The sequence below is a fragment of the Micromesistius poutassou genome (assembly GCF_964030765.1).
Source record: "Micromesistius poutassou genome assembly, chromosome: 18".
In the NCBI taxonomy this organism is placed as follows: Eukaryota; Metazoa; Chordata; class Actinopteri; order Gadiformes; family Gadidae; genus Micromesistius; species Micromesistius poutassou.
Genome location: NC_140288.1, coordinates 3067904 through 3090340, shown reverse-complemented (window position 1 = coordinate 3090340; position 22437 = coordinate 3067904). Strand labels below are relative to the sequence as shown.

Here is a 22437-nt window from a genome sequence, read left to right as displayed (position 1 = left end):
TCCTCCAATGTTAGATATTTGCCAAACATTTTCAGTTGCTGGTGGCGACCACTAGAGGCGCTGCAGTAAATAGACCCACCGCCCGGCGGCGCTTCATGACTTCCTTGTGTTCAACTTTCACCCCAACTTCCTGCACGCTGGACCAGGCTGGTAGAGAAACAACGTGGAAACACCAGAATAATAACACTAGTATAAACAATCATTCGTTTCACATTTATATTCCCAACGTGCTGGGACCTGACCGCTTCTTGATGTTATTTTAAAACCCGGTGATCCACGTGTCTGAAAGGTAACGTCACACACAGGTTGGATCTGTTGCCGAGACGAGTAACGTTAGCGGTGTGTGTAACCAAACTAAAATAGTGAAGGTTTTCTCTTAGTGTTTCTCTTATATTGTCTTGGTTTTGCGGGTACAGATGGTGAAGCCGCAGAAAAAGAGGAGCCTTGTGGATAAGGTCCGCAAATCCAAGACCTCTACCGAAATCAAAAACAACCCCTTCGAGGTGAAAATCAACAGGAAGAAATTTGAGGTTTTGGGAAGAAAATCCAAACATGATGTGGGCCTCCCCGGCGTGTCTCGATCCAAAGCCATCAACAAGGTGAGGAAATGACGACCCAGTAGTATGGAAGAGGTACATTATGAATTATAAGTGTCAGAACAGTGGGGTGATCATGTATGCTTGTTAATTATTTGGCTTGATTGTGTGTGTGTGTGTGTGAGATGTGTTTAAAAATTAAAAAAAAATACTCTTCATCTTCACAGAGAAAAGATACACTTCTCAAGGAACATCAAAACAAGCACAAGTCCAATAAATTTATTGACCGGCGGTTTGGAGAGTATGACACGAATATGGACCCGGAGGACAAGATCCTCGAGAGGTTCTCCATGGAGAGACAGGTGAGTCCTCTTCCACCTGCGTTCCCTTATGAGTGTTATTATCAGTATTGTTTCAAATGGAGGAAACTGTCAACTCGTTATGAGTTTTGTTTTAGTTAGGTTATAGTGACACTATCGATTGCTCGTCTTGTAAAACAAAAAATAAATCAGATGTATTCTTATTCTTCAGCTGCGACGAGCCAATTTCGAAACCTGGAATTAATCAAATACATGTTATCACAGTTCATGTTCTTAAGATGAAGGTTTACATTCATTTTCGGTTGAATCTTCAGAAACAACACGACAAGAAAGACATGTTCAACCTGAATGAGGATGAGGAGCTCACTCACTACGGCCAGTCGTTGGCGGAGATGGAGAAGTTCAATGACCTGATGGACAGCGACAGCGAACCGGACGAGAAGGGACTTCTGTCGGGTAAGTGTTTCATTATAATAATAATGTTCTTTTAAACCTCTCTTAAAGAATGTCTTGCGTGTGTCTCCTACGAATAGGGTTCTTCAGCTCAAGTATTTAACTCAGACCTGTTGGGGATACATTTCGAACTTGGAAACGCACGATTGTAGTTTCTGCAAATCATGTTCACGTTTTTTCCCCCTGAAAACTGTCTGGAGACGGTGTTTGAAGTCTCTCTGGGACACTAGATGGCGCATTTGACGCCAATTCAGACAACGTCCATTACTCAAAATTACCTGTTGACATTGAATTGAGTTATCTTTTTTTTTTTTTTTTAAATCATTATATAATCATTCACCGGATGTCATATTGTTTGAATGTAAAACAAAAAATTGCAAAGGATAGGCTATAATAAACCCTTGGCTTCAGCCTACTCCTTCTTCTGACATTTTTATTTACCATTATCACGATGAACATTTTCATCGCATTTGTGAAATGAATATGTAAATGTCTCAATGTATATATTAGTCCGAAATAAACCATTAAAAAAAAAAAGAGAGCGAGAGAGGCAGGCAGTGAGGCATCATGTCTGCCTCTCCTTCACCTCGCCCACATTCATTAAGTATATTAAATCCCCCACAAGAGAGAACGAGACTCAACATATTCCAGGCTCTCATGAAAGTGTAGTGGCTGCGGTGTTTGCCCTGGAGCTAAAAGGATCTCGGTTTGATCTCCAATGTCTAAACACAGCCTACCCGTGGACATCAATGGTCACAATATCCAGCCTCTACCTGCTCCTTAACGACAAGTATCTGGATTCGCTAAGTGGCTTTGGAAAGTAGCATCCGCCTAATGACTGAGCGGTAGAAAAAAAACCTTTAAGACGCTTGTAGCCTTTGGGCAGAAAAAGCTCAACCCGACAGGACGTGATGAGCTGGTCCCTGGTCAAGATAGCCGTGTACCAGCAGTGCGTGGACGACGGATAACGACAATTACTCTCACCCGTTTTTATCAAAGACCTCTCCGGCATCATGGCGTTTTTTCCATGTCCCCGTAATTGCATCCATTAATATCAATTTGTCCTGCCGCTAACCAGATCTAGCTGCGCTATAATTCCATTTCCCTTCTGTTATTGAAAACCACAGCGAACGTAAAAAAAGAAAATTGAAATCCTTTTATTTTTTTTAATCACATAAACACACACACAGGGCATGTGTTGTGTAACCTTTCGGCGACCGCTGTATTTAATGATGTGGGGCTGTGCTAACCCCTGCTGGAAATCAGACTTGTAACGCAACCCCGCTGGTTCGATCCCGCGCTACATGTCGTTTCCTCTTCACTGTACCGTACACGAAGGTGATCTGTAAATCCCCGTGACCCCCCCCCCCCCCCCCCCCCCCCCACAGCGGAGCTCACCCGGTCCCACTTCGGCGGCGGCGGGGGGCTCCTGAGGAAGAAGACGGGCGACGACAGGGGGGAGGCGCCGAGGGCCAAGAGCCGGCAGGAGCTCATCGAGGAGCTCATCCAGAAGTCCAAGCTGCAGAAGGTAGACAGAAAGGAGCTTTATTGATCCCTCGGGAAGGTTCAGGTGCACTTTCAGCAGCAGCAGCAGCAAAAAAAAAAACGCCCTGCACCCCCCACCCCCTCCCCTTCCCGCTGTCTATGTTTCATATCTCGTCATATCATGTGACAATCTTTGTGTTTGTTATTTCTTCCTTGTGCCAACTTCCTTGTACCAAGACAAAGTTGGTACTCGGTAAACCTACTTATAAATGTCATTCTTACTCAGATTCTTCTACACAGCAGAGCCTCCGGCAATAGATAAAATGTGCAATGTTTAACATTTCCACTCGTCTTAGGTCAGAATCACCTCACCTCATATCTGTAGTCAATGCTGATTGATAACTCAAACAATCGTTCTTTCGACACGACACCAAGACCTTCACACGCCGGCTACCCTTGTTCACAGCACACATACAGATTTTTATGGATTGTAAAAGTCTCCCACCTGCTAACTGGGAGGGGCTCAATATTACAGTTTGAGACCTAAAGATAAAATGGACTCAGGGCACTATTGAAAACTGACCGTGGTCTCAATGGGTTTTCCCCGGTAATAAATAAATACATTGTTCTTTCTTGTCTGTTTTAGCCCGTATATATTTGTTTTGGTGCACCGGTGGAGGCGTTAGATTCGTCTTGATTTGAACCTGTGAGTCACACGCTGGTTTGTCCTCCCCCACCCTCTCTTACAGCGAGAGAGGCAGGTGCAGAAGGAGGAGACCTTTGAGCTGACGGAGAAGCTGGACAAGGACTGGAAGAGCATCCAGACCCTCATGGCCAACAGGACCCCCAAAGCCCAGCGGGAAGACCTCCCGCCGGAAAAACCCAAGGTACCCACGGGAGTCCGAGTTCCCTCTTCATAACTTAACACAGTGAACAGCGAGTCAGGGAGTGGGAGTCTGGGAGAACGTTCGTTCTCCCAGACTCCCACTCCCTGACTCCCCTACTCCCTGAGTATGAGTGGTACTTGAGTAACAGTCTTCGGTTCTGTTGTGTGAAAGCTTTCCTGCCCGTAGTGGCACCCTGGTTTGCTGTTGCATGCTCATGTGAAGCAAACATCATTAGGCATCATGTATTTGAGTCCCGAGTTATTCCATTTTCTCATTCTAGATACGATAGAGGAACCATGTTTTCCCACCATGTAGATAGTCTGTCTGTGAAGCTCCAATGACCGGACTCTATCCCCGTTCCCCGGGTCTTCCGCTATACGTTCTCGTCGTCTAATGTGGGATCTGACCACTAGGGGGGTGGGAAAAATTATCGATTCTTCGATGCATTGCGATTCTCTCTAGAACGATTCCGTCTCGATGCAGATAAATTTATAATCGGAAACAAATGTAATTTAAAAAAAAAAGTTTTTTATTAAATTAGTTGACCTGCTGCAGAGCGCTACAGAAAACTCTCCCTTCCGCCTGCGGGTTTCTCTGCGCAGAGAACCGACTTAATCTAATATAAAATATTAGATAAGGTAATTCATCTGTTGATTGTCTTTAATTGATTGATTGATCACACAAGTAGGAAGTGATTAGCAAACTCTGAGTAGCAAACTCAGATGTATATATATATATTTTTTTTTCAAGAGAGTCCCACCCCTACGGATCACGTGGTCCTAACGATTGCTTTCTTCCCTCGGCGGCGGCGGCGGCGGCTGCAGCTGGACGAGTACGACATGATGGTGAGGGAGCTGGGCTTCGAGATGAAGGCCGCGCCCTCGGAGAAGCTGAAGACGCCCGAGGAGCTGGCCCGCGAGGAGCGGGAGCGCCTGCAGAGGCTGGAGGTCCGTACTCACCGCGTCACAGTGGGGGGTGGGGGGGGGGGGGGGGGCTGCGGCGTTCACCAGGCCTCGCTGGGTGTGATGTGGAGATGGGGGATGTCTGTCGTCATGGGGACGGGTATTGTGTCGGGGATCTGTACAGTTTGATTTCATTTTCCGGTGTGGATGAAACCTCCTGCCTTGTGAGACTGATGTTAGACTGAATGACTGATTTAGTAGAGGGGATCTTGTCGTCTGTTTGTTCTTGAGGGCATTCATATCCTTGTGAGGACCTCATTTACAGAATAATTCAGATTAGATTAGACATATATATATATTTTTTTTAATATTTAACTTGGAATCCGTTAAATTCCTCGGTATTTGTGGATAACAGTTTTCATGTGATGATTATTATTTTTCTTAAAGGCTACTTTATATCTGTACTATGCATTTATTTATTTATTTATTGGACTCTGTGCGGATTTGCACATCACTTACACTAATAAGCACCTGTCACTTTAGACAAACATCTGACACTAAATATAAGCGATATGTCCTGTGTGTAGCGATTTCCTTTTTTATCTGCTGTATCTGTTGTATCAAGAGGCATCCCTGGTAGGACACTGCACGGATGGTCCAGAATCATAATTATGTTTTGTGTTCTACATCCTGCTTTTGCGGGTCTTGTTATGTACGGTCATGAGCACGCTGAAACAAATCCCCAGCAGCTTGTACAGAGCTGTACGGCAATAAAGTATTGAATCTTGAATCTTGAGTCTTAGTATCATGCTTGACGTTTTCTCCAGGCGGACCGCCTGCGCAGGATGCTGGGCGACGCGGTGGAGAGCGCCCCCACGGCCCCCGCCCACCTGTCCGCCGACGACCTCAACGACGGCTTCATCCTGGACAAGGACGACAAGAAGACCCTGAGCTACAAGGTGAGCTGCAGAGAGAGTGACCTAGTGCAGACAAGAGAGAGTGACCTAGTGTAGACATGAGAGAGTGACCTAGTGCAGACATGAGAGAGTGACCTAGTGCAGACATGAGAGTGACCTAGTGCAGACATGAGAGAGTGACCTAGTGGAGACATGAGAGAGTGACCTAGTGCAGACATGAGAGAGTGACCTAGTGGAGACATGAGAGTGACCTAGTGGAGACATGAGAGTGACCTAGTAGAGACATGAGAGAGAGTGACCTAGTGGAGACATGAGAGAGTGACCTAGTGCAGACATGAGAGTGACCTAGTGCAGACATGAGAGAGTGACCTAGTGGAGACATGAGAGTGACCTAGTGGAGACATGAGAGTGACCTAGTAGAGACATGAGAGAGAGTGACCTAGTGGAGACATGAGAGAGTGACCTAGTGGAGACGTGAGAGAGTGACCTAGTGCAGACATGAGAGAGTGACCTAGTGCAGACAAAAGAGAGAGTGACCTAGTGTAGACATGAGAGAGTGACCTAGTGCAGACATGAGAGAGTGACCTAGTGGAGACATGAGAGAGTGACCTAGTGGAGACATGAGAGAGTGACCTAGTTGAGACATGAGAGAGTGACCTAGTGCAGACATGAGAGTGACCTAGTGCAGACATGAGAGTGACCTAGTGCAGACATGAGAGAGTGACCTAGTGGAGACATGAGAGTGACCTAGTGGAGACATGAGAGAGAGTGACCTAGTGCAGACATGAGAGTGACCTAGTGTAGACAAGAGAGAGAGTGACCTAGTGCAGACACTTCTTATCAACTTATTCAGACAGAGACAGCCCGGTCCACATGTTGGATCATGTGCCCGTTGATGCCCATGATGCCCGTTCATACTGTGGTGACTGATTGTGCTGACTGTTTTAGTAGTGATGGCTGATTGTGTGAGCAGTCCCATAATGAGCCCTGTGCCGTCTGTTGATCATTTCATCTCATCTCATCTCATCTCATCTGCTGTGTGTCCCCAGGACGGGAAATGGCTGAGTGGGGAGGGGGAGGACAAGGGTGACGACGGTGACGACGAAGGGGAGGATGAAGAGGGTGAGAGTGGAGAGGAGGAGGAGGAGGAGGACGAAGAAGAGGACGGAGAAGGGGTTGCCGTGGGTGATGATGAGGAGGGTGATGAAGAAGAGGAGGAGGAGGAAGATGAGGATGAGGAGGCGGACAGCCACTCTGACCTGGACTCTGAACAAGAGAGCGGGGAAGAGGCGGCGGTAATGGAGGAGGAGGAGGAGGAGGAGGAGGAAGAGGCGGCCCCCGGCGTCATCCTGACCGAGGAGGAAGTGAAGGCGCAGCAGGAAGCGGCCAAATCAGAGCTGCCCTACACCTTCGCTGGTAACTACCTGCGGTCATTCATAACGGTGCGAATACTGTACCGTATAGACGTGTCTTCTACACGCAATGTAATGTGGATTAACTGAATCCAGTTATGGAAGAAAGCGGGATGGATAGATTAGAGTGTTTTTGGGGCGTATTATGCTGGGCACTATATAAATGCATTATCCATCCATTATCTAAATAATGGATGGATTTATCATCAATTACAATTTTTGTGGAAATGGTCTTCTACTGCCTTGTTTTCTGTATCGCCTCTTACCGCAATCACTACCGCTCAAGCGCCCTTCAATCAAGAACCATTGTTTCGGTCATTACAGATTTAATTTCGACCTGACCCCCTCGATGCTTCAGCACTGAGCGTTAATCTCATCAGAACCAATTGTACGTTCATCCATATTGTTTATTTATTTATTTATTCATATTATTTTTGTTGTACTAATCTCCCCTCTTATTTCCCCTCCTCCCAGCTCCAGAGAACCAAGGCGAGTTCCAGGCCTTGCTCAAGGGCCATTCCCCGGAGCACCAGTGTGTGATCCTGGCTCGCACTCAGAAATGCAACCACCCCAGTCTGGCTGTGGGCAACAAGCTCAAGCTGCAGGTTGGTGTGGACATGTTGCTGTTTCGTTTTATCAGAGCTGCAGATCTATACCAGTGTTTATATGGATCTGGATGCACGTCCCTTACCAGCTGTATTAGGGTATTGTAAAGGCACTGTTTACTGTAAAGTCTGACGCTGCTATCCAAGTGACATGGGATAGTGGGATAGCTCCACGTCATTAAGGAGAAGGGAGGGATTAGGGCATCTTGCTGCATCTTGAAAATGAGTTGTTTCTGAATGACCCATGTGTTTGTGTTGACAGAAACTCTTTGGCTTCCTGTTGGAGTACATGGGAGACCTGGCCTCCAGCAGTCCGCCTGACCTCACCACCGTCGACAAGCTCATACCGTACGCGTGAATGTTCTTCCACCTCCTGTATTTTGTTATTAAGTCAAAATCAAAGTCAAAACGGCTGCTATTTGACCATTTTTAACATGGGCTGTGCCACACTGCCACTTGTCAATGTCCCAGCCGTGTTGATCTCAACCCTCCAGTGACGTCACAAGTGGGCGAGTCCACCCCCAGATGTTTGATAGACGAATCAGCACGCTCACTCTTGTTGGTACAGTCCACTCGCTAGTCCACCTCACGTCTCTGGGTGGACGCTCCCCCCCTTGTGACGTCACAAATGGGGTCCATGGTAGAAAGGGCTTTCGGTCTCACCGTACCCCTTCCTTCCTTCCACTCTCCTCCTCCTCTCCTCCTCCTCCTCCTCCTCAGGCAGCTGTACGACATGGCCCAGATGTTTCCCGACGCCGCCTCCAAGGCCCTGCGGAGCGCGCTGGCGGACGGCGCCCACGGCATGGAGGAGGAGGTGGAGGGCGGCGGGCGCGCCGCCTTCCCCGCCCTCGACATGGTACGCGCGGCGCCCGCCGTTTTGTTTTGGTTTCCGTGGAGACCCACGCGGCGCTGGGCGATCGGGGCACAGTCGTGTCGGAACCCTCATGTCCGCGTTCCTTGAGCAATGTGTCCCTAACTGCTCATTAATGGCGTCTGAATTGAAAGAAAGTAGCGGTACATGTAGTGTTTTACATGAGTTGAACGCGCGTTGTGTGCGTCTCTTCCCGTCTGGATCAGCTGGTGTACCTGAAGGTGGTGGCGCTGCTCTTCCCCACGTCCGACTACAGACACCCGGTCACCACGCCCGCCCTGCTCTTCATCTGCCAGAGTCTCTCCAAGGTAGGCCCAGTCTGCGGCCTATCTACAGAACAAACGACACTCAGCCGTGGCTGGACGATGTCGTCTGTATAATTCAATTGCATACTTTTATTTTTACTTAAATAATCGTTGTTGTGTGGAAGGAGGCTATGATAAAGCTTTCATACATTTGTATGATTGAATTTGTGTTCGTTCATTGTTTGTTTGTTTCCCTGGCACAAATGGGGGGTATAAATGAAAAACACAAATCTGGTGGTGGAAGGATCCATTTTATCCATTTTTTTTATTGATTGTGCAACTAATACACGTGTAAATACTCTCATGACATCACCGTCAGCGTAACCATCAGGCCTTCATTGTGTTTGAGCTCACTTCTCTTTAACGACCGATTGTGATCAGATGTTGTTGTTTGTTTTTGTGTAGTTTGTGCAAGAAAAGACCATTGTTCACTTCTTCTCCTTCACAAATCAATGTCTTGTTTCATCTGGGTGTAAAAGAAGCACAGTCTGTCTGTGTGTCCCGTCTCATTCCCTGTCCTCTCGCCCCCCCCCCCGTCCCCCCCCAGTGTCCGGTGACGTCGCTGCAGGACGTGACGTCAGGCCTGGTGTTGTGCTGCCTCGCCCTGGAGTACGTCTCGCTCTCCAAGCGCTTCCTGCCCGAGCTCCTCAACTTCCTGTGCGGGATATTACACCTGGCGGTGCCGGACAAGACGTCCATAGGTAGCCGCGCCCCCCCCCCCCCCCCCCCCCCCCCTTCGTTAATCCATTGGTTCATTGTTCTGTCAGTGAACGTTAATGGCTCGTTCATGCAGACGGCTGTATCCATGTTATTCTGTCCAATTTCCTGAATTTGTATTGATTTGGCCCCAATTCAATTAATCGAAATGCCAATGCCTTGTTGTGCAACCTTTATCGGACAAGAATGCCCTTCTGCTGTGTGTGTGTGTGTGTGTGTGTGTGTGTGTGTGTGTGTGTGTGTGTGTGTGTGTGTGTGTGTGTGTGTGTGTGTGTGTGTGTGTGTGTGTGTGTGTGTGTGTGTGTGTGTGTGTGTGTGTGTGTGTTGTTAGGCTGCCTGGTAGAAACCGCTGGTACCTCTCAGGGTTAGACTAAAAGAAATTCATAGTCAAGGTGAAATGATGAAATGAAATGTCTGAAAGGAATGACCACAATGTTAAATGCATCCGTTTAGTTTTTTTTATCAAGAAGAAATGATCCATCAATGGAATTGGACAACATTATTATATAACAAGTTATACCATTAACAATCCAGTATTATATTTCATAAAATGAATGTTTATATAAATAGGACAAATACTAAGTAGTCCTAGGGGGGGGGGGTCCCAGTGACTCAGGAGGTGGAGCGGGGGTTGACTGGCAACCAGAAGGTTTGCTAGTCCGATTCCTGGCTCCTTAAGAGTGCTGAGGTGTCCTTGAGCACCACAGCCATCCCAAACTGCTCCCCGACAAGCTGGCTGTTACCTTGAACGCCTGACAGCGCCGTCGGTGTCAGGCGGAGTGTGTGTATGGTAACGGTTGAATGTTACGCAATAATTGCAAAGTACTTTGTGTAGCCACTGGTTAGAAAAGAGCTGTATGAATGCAGTCCATTTACCGTGTACTCTTACTATATACAATTGAGTCACGTAGCAGATAAGAATTGTTAAAGGTGACATATTAATACCACCAGGTGTGAGTGTGATTAGCCGTCACCAGCCGTTTCGAAAATCGGCCTCTTCTGACATCACAAGTGGGCGTGTTGCCCACCTAGATGCGTGCTGGACGGATCAGTCCACCAGCCTCCCCAGTGGACTGCAGCAAACGTTGCTCATCCGTCCGTCATACATTTGGGTGTACAGACACGCCCGCTTGTGATGTCAGAAGAGGCCGGTTTTTCTCCACGGCTTGTAGCGGTCGGCTAATCACACACTCACACCTGGTGGTGTAATATGGCGCCTTTAAAGATGCGTCCCTTATGGGTAGGTAGGTGTGAAGGCCTGAAGGGAGGGATGGTGTTTGTCAGGGCGGTGCGTAGCAGAGAGTCTAGGCCTGGGCAATAAAACAATGAAATATCGTATTGTGATAGACTTTTGATCAATATCAATACAAATCATGTTCAATATATATCGATAAGAGACTGGACCACCGAATCTAGCAGCCTGGGTTTGTTACACAAACACGGTTCCATACTTATTCACAATATTTGAGTGTTTTTTATTGTTGTATCGATCAATATGTATTTATCAATGAAGAACAGTGGAAGGTCATATTAAGTGTTAAACAGAAGTGTTTAAATCCAGCATGGTAATTCCTAGTCTTTTTAGGTCACTAAAATGATCAATAGTTATCGACATCGATCAATATGATCAAGTCATATCGTACTAAGTCTTTCGGCCATATCGCCCAGGCCTGCAGTGAGTCATGTCGGTCACGTGGTCCGCGTCTCTGTGCTGCAGGCTACTCGTTGGTGCCGCCATTCAGGCACGTGGGGAAACACAGCGACCTGCTCCTGCTGTCCAGCGCCCAGTCCAGCGCCACCTGGACCAATCACACGCTGCCCCTGGCTCTGACGCAACACCTGGAGCTCACGGACGACCTGCACAGGGACCACCATAGGTACGTGTGTGTGTGTGTGTGTGTGTGTGTGTGTGTGTGTGTGTGTGTGTGTGTGTGTGTGTGTGTGTGTGTGTGTGTGTGTGTGTGTGTGTGTGTGTGTGTGTGTGTGTGTGTGTGTGTGTGTGTGTGTGTGTGTGTGTGTGGTTCCAGAATGAATCAAAAGAAAAGGCATCGTTCCTTTCATTCAGGCTGAATGGCATCAAGATATGTGTTTGGCAAAATAGTTGTGATAGAATTTAATTAAATTGTAGACCATCATTTGCCTTTGGGGTGTAAACGACGATGATGATGATGATGATGCTGTTCTCATGATTGCCTATTTGTTGAAATTCTCACATGATGACAGTGAACCAATGCGCTGACAAATAAAAATAAGAACATCCTGTATTCATGACGGTCGCATACCTGTAATTAACCCGTCCGTCTTTTCATTCAGCCTGAATGATATGATTCCTACGCCTACCTACCCGGCTAGCTTCCTTATCAGTTCGCATCATCTCACTCTTCCACAAGGCTGGACAGATCTAATGCTAATTTTTTTTTTTTTGCTTTAATTTAGCGAGCTAGTCATGTGTTTTGGGGGCGTGGCTGTGAAGACAGTCCTGAAGGGAGGGGGCGGGATTCTTTGTCAGTTGGATTCTTTTAAGATTATAGTTTATTCGGTTAGCTTTCTCCAGATTCCCACCACTATCCTAAAACGATACAGGTTTTGCTCATCAAATGTTTCATATTGGCATGAAAATGTTTTCTTGTCGCAGGAGGGAACTACAGCCACAGAAACTAAAACATTAGAAAAAAAACAAATATGATGAGACTGGGACCAGATGTCTGGTCCACATTACATCACTGACCAAGTCACATGACTGGCTGGCTGGCCCGAGCCCGCTGTGTGTCCAGATTTGATTCACACAGCAGTTGGTGTGTGGGAGCGGTTGCTAAGCTCGCGCTTTTAACACACACACACACACACACACACACACACACACACACACACACACACACACACACACACACACACACAGTAGGAGGGCACAATATGAACAATGGAATCCCAAATGCCGCGCCGTAGGCCTGTCGTGATATCAGTATGCACGTATTTACTGTCGTTTCAACAATGCACTTACAGTTCGACACTCCCATACTTCCATAAAGTCATAACAAGTTGCGTCTTGTGTATACAGTTATATAAAGATTCGTCATTGTTTAAAAGGTAGGGTCAGGGTTGGTTTTTGGCGAGATACGTCTTGAATAAGCATCGAGTTTTATAAATAGTATCTTCTCACCGGTAGCTTCTAAAATATAAAAAAAACACAAAACGTCCATTTTAAAACGTCACTGTTTTGTGTGTGTGTGTGTGTGTGTGTGTGTGTGTGTGTGTGTGTGTGTGTGTGTGTGTGTGTGTGTGTGTGCAGGATGACCTGTCTGTCCACCTGTCTGGACCTGGTGAAGCGCTGCTGTGCGCTCTACAAGGACGCTGCCTCGTCCGCCGCCCTCTTCCAGCCCATCCAGACGCTGCTCTCTAAGCATCTCCCCCTGCAGACCCACCCCGAGGTCCTCCAGGTCCGTGCCCACGTCTCTCCCCCGGGGGGGGGGGGGGGGGGGGGGGGTATAATTAAGCAGCCTGATGATGACCCACATTTACAAACCACCACGGTTATTTGAGAGCAGCTGGTCCGCGATTCTCGCCGTTGTTCACGGGCTCATTGTGTTGTTGTTGTTGTTGTTGTTTACTTGTGTGTCTTAAGGAGCTGAGAACGGAGATCCTGGCAGCCGTCGACGGCGCTCGGCGCTCCCATAATCCTCTGGTGTTTGAGAAGCAGAAGCCCATTCCTCTCCGGATGTTCACGCCCAAGATCGTGGAAGTGTGAGTGGTTGATTTTTTTTTTTTTTTAAAGGCTGCCGTTGTAAAGCGACGCATTAAAGGGGCTCCTGTATCACCACCAGTATGTTAGGTGAGGCGGCACAGGTCGTTCCACAACCCAGCCTTTTGTGACGTTGTGACAATGCGGGAGTGTCCCAACGGGCTGTAAGGAGTTGATTGGTCGGACGGAATCAACAGGATAAAGGCTCGAGTTGATCTGTCCGTCATACGTCGGTCCGGAGTGGACAAACCCGCTTGTGATGTCACAAAGGGGTGTTTTGAAATGGCTTTGGCGACCTCCTCATGGCTGGTAAAAACAGCGACATTTCATGAGACTGTCCTGCCCCCTAATGCGTTGAAATAACATCAAATCAAACTTTATCGATGAAGGTCAAAGTTCATTTGCTGAATTACCGTTTCGGTTGCTCCCTGCAGGCTGGACTACGGGAAGAGACGAGGCATCACCAAGGAGCAGAAGGAGTCTGAGCGCACCAAGCACAAGTACAAGAAGGAGTTCAAGGGCGCGCTGCGGGAGATCCGGAAGGACAACCGCTTCATGGCCCGGGAGAAGCTCCAGGAGACCATGAGCAGGTACGCACCGCGAGACACGGGTCACGGGGAACCAACAGACGGAGCCACAGGCCGCCGCTGCTGCTATTGCACGGGTTACGTCATTCTTTCGGCGGACGCTTTTATCCCGGAGTGACTTGCAGGAATGACAGGAATGAATCACAGATGTCCTTAATGAGGCAGGTAGAGGTTGGAGGCGTCTTGCTCCAGGATGCCTTAGCCTGCAGACACGGGGGGTTCAACCCTAGTGTATGTCCTACCCGTATCTGAAGGTGTTTGGCTCTGTTGTTGTTGTTGTGGTGGTTTGTGTGTTTTTATAAAGACACTGTCGTCTGGGCGTTTCGTTTTCCACAGGGATTCGGAGAGGAAGAGGAAGGTGAAGGAGCTGTTTGGAAGTTTGGGAACCCAGGAGGGGGAGTGGAAGGCACTCCGGAGGAGGAAGAAGTGAGACAGTGTTCATCCACGAGAAGATATTTCAAAGATGTAAAGACGGGACATCTTCCCCAGTTTGTTACAGAAATCACCGGGAACTGTGATTTCTATCTCCAAATGCCAGCGTTTAGACACATGTTAAACGATGTGTATATGCTTGCGTGTATTTGTGAATATAATAGCATACACTTTGTGACGTCTGTTTAAAGTAAACATCTTGATTTTCATTTCCAATGTATTGGAAAGAAAATAATTTGTTTTTGGTGTCATGATCGCAAAGAATGAAACATTGTGTTGGATACTAGTCTTTGGGAGGGGAATGTGTTTTCCTCCAGTTTCTAGGATTTTAAATAAATTTGTACCTAACTTAGATCAGATGTCGGTGGTTTTTTGTTTGCAACAGTGGGTTAGTTTATTGACTCAAATGCTCCAGGGTTCAGCGTCTCCAGCTGGGGGCTCCTGGTGGGCTAATGTCGTCTGTGGTCAGTGGATCGATGAAAAGCCGGGCCCTATGTGGCCTTTTGCAGCTAAGACTTATTTACTCTAACCTGATATTGGACTGATGTCGCAGAACACACTGTCGTACACAAGTCTATATGACTCACAGTCTATACGACAAGCAGCTCATTTTTCCAACATGGTTGCTATGCATCCCCTATGCGGTCAGAGCTTCAGAATATTTGTTGTGGATATTAAAATATTCAATATAATTCAAGGCACACATCGGCTGCACATTGCTAACGCAACACCTCCAGCGACAATTCGGCTTTTAAATTATTACGTGTCAACTGGGAAATGTAAATTACTGTTTATTGCCTGCAAAAAGCCGGCAACTGAAGGTGTAAGTAATGGTGTGATCTGACTCATCACTTATGTGGTGAGCACTGTTATTAAATGGGAGCACGCTGGATGCGGATATCTGCATGAGTCATGGAGCTCAGCGGTTATCCAAAATGATTGATGGGTTCTATTGTGTGACATACTTTTTATCAGCACATTTGTGCAAAGAAAAACATTTCCAACCACGTTATTTAAGGACCCTGGCCACACGGAACGAAGCCATATTTTATTTTTCAACACTTAACAGAACAAACATACGTATCACGGCAGTTAGAGATGAATCCATGGATACATGCTATATTATTTAAATCTGAACTCCATCCGAGAATATGTATTTCAATAGCAAACGGTGACAACTTAGAAAAATACAGTACGAGTCCACCAATGGCTGAGCACTTAACAGTCAACCGCAAACAACTGTGAGAAAAGATTTACGCACAAAAATAGAGTAATAACTGTTTCCGTTTTAAATTAGTTCTCCCTATATAGAAACGTATAGGTGGTATAGTGTTCAGTTCTGACATATTCCTATTTTATTTTGTTGTACTTTTGTCAAAGCTTCTGAAGATATACAGGACACGCACACACACACACACACACACACAACTCCTTTGTGCCCAGATGCCATTCACAGTGGGAGGGAGTCACTGAAACAGCAGGACAAGGAAGGACACCAGTTTCACAACAGACATGAAACATTAGTTGACACACATTTAGTCAAACACACATATCACATTTCACCACCCCCCCGCCCCCCAAGGACAGACATTTGAGTACACCTATAAACAACATACAAAAAGACATCTTCCGAAAGAACGCACACACACACTTGAATGCACAATAATTGCATGTGCACGGACACACAAGAGTTAATCAGGAGGAGGCACAACAGGACTTGGCAGTAGAGCGTGGAATGTTCTGGTCGTAGTTCTCAGAATGTGAATCCGGAGGCTGTTGGTGATCTAGTCGTCCTCCCCCTGCAACACACACACACACACACACACACACAACACTTTGTTGGCATGTTGGCTCCATGAGAAGTTGTACACACTTCTACCACAAGAGACAGGCCTGGTCCAGCCAGCAGCGGCATGGTAGAACCATCACAGCATGGTAGAACCATCACAGCATGGCAGAACCATCACAGCATGGTAGAACCATCACAGCATGGTAGAACCATCACAGCATGGCAGAACCATTGCAGCATGGTAGAACCATCACAGCATGGTAGAACCATCGCAGCATGGCGGGTTGAAATGAAGAACTCTCGCTTGTGACATCACTATTGGTAGTGATGGCTTGTGACATCACTAATGGAGTTATGGCTTGTGACATCACAAGTGGTAGTGATGGCTTGTGACATCACTAATGGGAGTGTTGGATTGTGACATCACTATTGGTAGTGATGGTTTGTGACATCACAAGTGGTAGTGATGGCTTGTGACATCACTAATGGAGTTATGGCTTGTGACAACACAAGTGGTAGTGATGGCTTGTGACATCACTAATGGAGTTATGGCTTGTGACAACACAAGTGGTAGTGATGGCTTGTGACATCACTAATGGAGTTATGGCTTGTGACAACACAAGTGGTAGTGATGGCTTGTGACATCACTAATGGAGTTATGGCTTGTGACAACACAAGTGGTAGGGATGGCTTGTGATAAGCGGCGGTGTCAACTCAGATTGCGGATGACGGACAGAACAACACCGGACAGTTCACATTGTGTCCACCAATCGACGTCTCGGTTGGCTTGAACCCTCCCACATTGTGACGTCACCACACCATGAGCCCGGTCCTACCTCAGTGGCGTCTGCACTGTCGGCATCGACCGGGGAGTCCAGGGCGGTCTGCGCCGCCGCAGCCTCCTCTTCCTGGAGGAGAGAGACACCAACATTTAATCATACACTGATGAATGACTGACATAACATTGTTGTTGCCCATACTGTGTATGCAGACAAAAACCTAAACTTAGAAGGTAGTATAGTATGTGTATTTTGATGGACACTGTTATCCAGAGGGGTTTTTCAAAGTGCATTCATTCATCCATTCACCCTTTCACCCGGAATGTTGAAATATCCTGCTCTACCGGCTGAATACCAGACCACATACCATATGAGGATATGATTTACATGTACGTACAAGGTATATAGTATTTATATTTCTACCCATTCAGTGTGAGAGCAGGTGTATCTAGGATGTAGTACGTACTCGTGTGAACAAATAGCGACAGACACCGAACCAGATAAACCCATTGATGACAAGAAACTAAACCGATTCCGCTGCCAATGGAATAATCCTCTCCACCGACAGACTGAGCCTACTGCCGGCTGAATGACTGAATGAATCTGTGTGTCCTCACAAAGCAACTTGTTTTACCAGTTCTCCCTCACACACCCCACAGTCTAGTCCCATCTGTCAGTGACACAATAGCAACGAGCCACGTAGCAGCGACATGAATCCAACGCTCGACGCGTGAGATCAATCTGAAATATATCCGACTGCCGTCAGATCTGGGAATCGCGAATCCCCCCCTCAAATGATTTCCTGCATGTTTTAATCAGGCTATTTTCTGTTGATCAATCCGTCTTATTGATTTGTGCTGGTTTCACCCAGCCGTCAGCCCTGATGAGATTACCACAAATGATTCTCCCAAAATGTTTCACACCAGGGCTGATAATAACAACGATTAGCAGGTTACGAGCCTCTCTGCAAAACCAAAACACGCAAATGAAACTCTGATTCCAACCATCGATAATAATAATATGGCCCACACAGAAAGAAAATAGTTTAATTAATACATTTATTTCCAATCATTAGGGGGCGGTTCCCCCATGCACTAATTAAGGGGACCACGCCCCTCTGCTTCAGCATGAAGGTTCCTCCTGTAGTGTCGCCTCCCCCCCAGTATTGAAGTATGAGGATATGTTTGTTAATAGCCTGAATTGTGCTCTATGTAACACCTTACTCAAGGTGTTACAGGCGTAAACCAATGGCATTACGGCATAGTTAGGAGATACTGGGCTCAGTGTGGTTTCAGGTGTGAACAGGACAAAAAAATGCCCATACCCAGTCTGTTTGTGTGTGTGTGTGTGTGTGTGTGTGTGTGTGTGTGTGTGTGTGTGTGTGTGTGTTTGGGTGTTGTGTTGCATTGTGTTGCGTATACTGTATACGTAGATGACTCACATTTTTGGCCGGATCTCGCTTGACCAATCCTGTTGCAGCCACAATGTTGCCTGCCCCCTCCACTGTCTTGTGGGCGACGTTGGTAACCCCGGAAACCATGGCCCCGCCCACGCTGGACACCCCAGTCACAGTTTTTCCTGCAACTGATCAGAAAAAAAGGTGGAGAGAGAAGGAGTGGAGGGGAGGGGAGAGGAGAGGAGAGGAGAGGAGAGGAGGGGAGAGGAGAGGAGCAGAGAGTACAGGAGAGGCGAGGGAAGGAGAGGAGAGGAGGGGAGAGGAGAGGAGTGGAGAGGAGCGGAGAGTACAGGAGAGGTGAGGGAAGGAGAGGAGAGTAGAGGAGGGGAGAGGAGGGGAGAGGAGAGGAGAGGAGAGTACAGGGGAGGAGTAGAGATGAAGGGAGAGAGAGGAGAGTAGAGGAAAGGAGAGAGGGATGGATTGGAGAGGACAGGAGATGAGTGGAGAGGAATAGAGGGAAAATTTGAGGATTGGAGGAGTGGAGGAGTGGACAGGGAGGAGCAAGCATAAGGGAGGAGTTTTAATCAGTTGAAAGGAGGGTATAGGACGTAACCAACGTTCCGGTTGAACACGTAAATCAGGCATTTAACATTCAACCTGAAATCTCCATGTCTCATGAGTTGCATGAGTTCCCACGTTTCCCTATCACGACTCCATACTACACGTCGTTGCCATCGTTTAGGTCCGGTCCCACACACACAAACACACACACACACACGTACGCATGTAAGTAAGTGCATGTGGGTGGTTGGCATGGTGACGGGAACATTCCAAGGTGAGGACGACTCCGGTTTATGTTCGTGCTATACTTCTAATTAATAATGACGCATGTCCACGGGCAAGGACAACTCCGGCAGCCATCTGGACCTGCGGACCCTCCCTCCCCACTCTGAGGACCACCAATCATCCGAGGAGCCCGGTGACGGGCACATGTTGGGATTGCGATATATATATATATATATATATATAGGCCCCTTTTTTCCGATATGATTATGCACATCGTTCGTATGTTTCCTAACTCTGGATGATACCTGTTGGATTAGACACGCCCTGACTGGTTGGTTTGGTAGGCTGAGACCAGCCAAACTAACTAGCTGGCTATTGCCAGACCAAGCTCAATCGTAGAGTTGCACGTTTGGTCCGTCTGGGGGAAGCTGCTGTCATTTTCTTCCAGCACAAGAGGCGTGGTCAACGGGACGGGAGTTAAATCGACTCTGTACGCAATTGGCATATCGAAACTAGAAAGAAATGTATTGCTCTTCTCCAGACCCTTCTGCGGGGCGAACTCAAATCGCCAGCAGAATGGGCGGGGCTACCCAGTCTACAGCCAAGCACTCTTGTCTTCTGATTTAAAAGTCAGCAAAGAGGAGTGACCTGTAACTATAGGCATTGCTTAACTAGCTATACTAACATACGTCACTAAGTTGTGTTTTGACATACTTGTTATAAGTGATATGTTTTCATATGAGCCGTATTTACAAGCCCTTTCAAGGTCTTTCCCTTTGTGACACCACGAGTGGGCGTGTCAGCCACTCAGACGTCCGTGACAAACAGCCTTCCACCCGTCTGGTCCAACACTGTGATGTCACAAAGCGATCGTTTCTCAGCCCTTAAACTATTCGTTCATTTAGTTCGATTTCCGCAATAATTTAGCTCCGTGCGAATTATAAACCGTGAAAATGCTGAATAAATACAGACAAATATTGATTGTATTTTTTTGTGCATAACATACAGTCCACGACGGATGTGGAATATAAAGGACTCCCTCCGGAGTTTATCACGAGCCTGCCTGTTGCTGTGCATAGCGACCTCCACTCCCCAAGGACACGAGAGGAGGAAGACAGGAGGAGGACTAGCACGGGAACGAGACACCATGTCAACGTGGCGGAGTCGCCTTCCTCGGTATCACTCTGGCTATACTTCAAAATGGCCGCTCGCTGAAGTGACCTAAAAGTGATTCAGTTCTGTGACAAAAATCACAGCGAAAGTGAAGGGATAGAATAGTGTAGAGAACGGCACGAATACCCTCACGTACCTGTTGTCACTCCGTCCACGGTCTTGGTACCTGGAGAGAGTCAGAGGCAAAATATCATCATCTAGAACGTCAATCTGCTCCTCAAATCACTGTCTCAGGGAAATTTAAAAAAAACCGATCATCTATTTATTTAATGGTTGGTTTAATATTATTTTTTTATTGCCACATCTACTCCTAGCAACAACAAAAAAAAAAAACATGAGGATATTTTGTTTTATCATTGCTTATTCAAATCCATATCATAGGTACAACTTTACAACAAGGGCACGGCAATTAACCATTTATAAACAGTTTATGCAGTTATAAGCAGTAACTAACAGTTAAATAAGGGTCTGGTAATCATTGATTAACGGTGTTAATGTATATAAACCGTGGTCATCATGTTAACAAATGAATTCATTCATACATTTTATATAATAGGGTTCGCCACTACTACTAACCCCTCTTAGCAAACGCTAAGAACGCTCATTACCGCAACAACTAACGCAAACGACCAAGTTAATTAACCCTTATTGTCAACGTCTTAACAATCGAATTCCACCTCATCGCGTGTATTCGGCCCCATTGTGCTACAACAGTTATGAGTAGGAATCACACAAGTGTTGGTTATGGTGGGGGGTGGTGGTGGTGGTGGTGGGTGGTGATGGTAGGGGGTGTGGGGGTTGGGGGTTGGGTTGGGTGGGGGGTGATGGTGGTGGTGGTGGTGGTGGCGGTGGAGGTGGTGGGTGGTGATGGTAGGGGGTGTTGGGTGGGGGGGGGGGGGGGGGGGTGATGGCGGGACGTACCGACAAAGATCACCCCGTCTTTCGTCATCTCCGCCGCGCCGGTCACTCCCTGCTTGGTCTTCTCCGCCGCCGCCACCACGCCGTCCTTCGCTCTGGAGATGCCCTTAAGGATCGCGTCCATGGCTAACCCGCTGGATGATGATCAGCTCCCGAATTACACACTCTCACTCACTCCCGCGCACGCGCTCCGCTGTAAACGGTAAAGACGACGACCAGACAGACACGCGCACCATATACAATCATCAGGGCTGGAGGGCACACACACACACACACACACACACACACACACACACACACACACACACACACACACACACACACACACACACACACACACACACACACACACACACACACACACACACACGGTAGGCTGCTGTTGTGTGTGTGTGTGGGGGGGATTTGTGACCACTGACCAGACAAGATCACTTGTTGCCACCGCCCTACTGCCACACACACACACACACACACACACACACACACGCACACGCACACGCACACGCACACACACATACACACACACACACTTAAACGCGCGCGCGCGCACAAACAGGTTCATCAAGAAAAAAAAAAAATGTCTGTGAAACACAACAGATTTTCTTTTGTTGGGCGGGAGTTTGATCGAGTTTAATCCGCCTTCAGCCGAGCTGGAGCCCGATAACAGCCCCAATGTTCTCATTGTCACGAATATAAAACACAAAACAAATATATGTATATCGCTGTGTTACCAGGAAATATAAATCACGTACCTAAACGATGAAATTATTTTAAAAAAGAAGGAAAAAAAAGAACGGTTAGGCCGTTTGACGGTTTGAGCGTTCATTCGTCCATTCGTATGTTCATTTAAAATCAGTAGTAGCCCGACCGTAACCTCGTGAACAAAACAAGGACCCCGGGTAGCCTACCTGCTCCACCTGCTCCTCTTCAGAGTCGACGAAAAAAGATGAGATGTTTTTACACGGAGGGGAAAAAACCCGAAAGACCAGAACGGCAGAGAGAGAGAGAACGAGAAAGAGCGTCTATCTCGACCTTACTACTACTAGCGGCCACCACTACAACTGTCGTACTGCTGGCTCCTCGGGTAGAGCGGCGCTACAGGTTGGTCAGAGGAGGAGCCGCCCACGCGCGCTGACTTTGAGTACAATGAGCGAGCGGCGAGCGGAGCGCGCGTGAGGAAGAAAAAAAAAGACCCCGCCACTGTGGCTCGTGGTGGCTTGTTGCTCTGAGCTCGAGACGGGAGTGAAACAGAAGAATTACATGCCTACAGTCCGTCTGTGCCCTCGCGCCGACATGCACGCTGAGACAGACAGACGCACGCACGCGCGCGCGTGCACGCACGCACGCTTTCCATTGGGAATCATTTCTGTGCTCAGCTTGAACAATTCAGCCTTCGGATTTTTTTTTTCCGATGAAATAATTGGATGG

The 22437-nt window shown here is 47.3% G+C and overlaps 2 protein-coding genes across 2 annotated transcripts; one reads left to right on the top strand and one right to left on the bottom strand.

Moving 5' to 3' along the window:
• The first annotated feature begins 148 nt into the window (after positions 1-148).
• On the top strand, positions 149-14514 carry nop14 (NOP14 nucleolar protein homolog (yeast)). The gene is made up of 19 exons (XM_084482790.1): positions 149-289; positions 417-599; positions 764-898; positions 1171-1312; positions 2698-2837; positions 3544-3681; positions 4506-4628; positions 5411-5542; positions 6550-6916; positions 7387-7517; positions 7780-7865; positions 8238-8373; positions 8595-8696; positions 9241-9394; positions 11128-11287; positions 12700-12847; positions 13033-13151; positions 13584-13739; positions 14073-14514. The coding sequence occupies exons 2-19, from the start codon at positions 417-419 to the stop codon at positions 14164-14166; spliced, it is 2646 nt and encodes an 881-aa protein (XP_084338916.1). The 5' UTR covers positions 149-289; the 3' UTR covers positions 14167-14514.
• A 681-nt stretch (positions 14515-15195) lies between these two features.
• LOC311362945 (uncharacterized protein) lies at positions 15196-22099 on the bottom strand. The gene is made up of 6 exons (XM_084482857.1): positions 21918-22099; positions 21013-21202; positions 20228-20257; positions 18178-18320; positions 16794-16865; positions 15196-15967 (listed from the first exon to the last, which is right to left on the bottom strand). The coding sequence occupies exons 2-6, from the start codon at positions 21131-21133 to the stop codon at positions 15953-15955; spliced, it is 381 nt and encodes a 126-aa protein (XP_084338983.1). The 5' UTR covers positions 21134-21202; positions 21918-22099; the 3' UTR covers positions 15196-15952.
• Positions 22100-22437: the final 338 nt, after the last annotated feature.

Excerpts from the sequence above, each read along its gene's own strand:
- nop14 (XM_084482790.1), top strand. The coding sequence starts at position 417 with ATGGTGAAGCCGCAGAAAAAGAGGAGCCTTGTGGATAAGGTCCGCAAA. Across the intron at positions 2,838-3,543 it reads AGAAGTCCAAGCTGCAGAAG|CGAGAGAGGCAGGTGCAGAA; the intron begins GTAGACAGAAAG and ends CCTCTCTTACAG. Across the intron at positions 7,866-8,237 it reads ACCGTCGACAAGCTCATACC|GCAGCTGTACGACATGGCCC; the intron begins GTACGCGTGAAT and ends CCTCCTCCTCAG.
- LOC311362945 (XM_084482857.1), bottom strand. The coding sequence starts at position 21,133 with ATGGACGCGATCCTTAAGGGCATCTCCAGAGCGAAGGACGGCGTGGTG. Across the intron at positions 20,258-21,012 it reads AGACGGGGTGATCTTTGTCG|GTACCAAGACCGTGGACGGA; the intron begins GTACGTCCCGCC and ends GACTCTCTCCAG. Across the intron at positions 18,321-20,227 it reads CGTGGACGGAGTGACAACAG|TTGCAGGAAAAACTGTGACT; the intron begins GTACGTGAGGGT and ends TTTTCTGATCAG.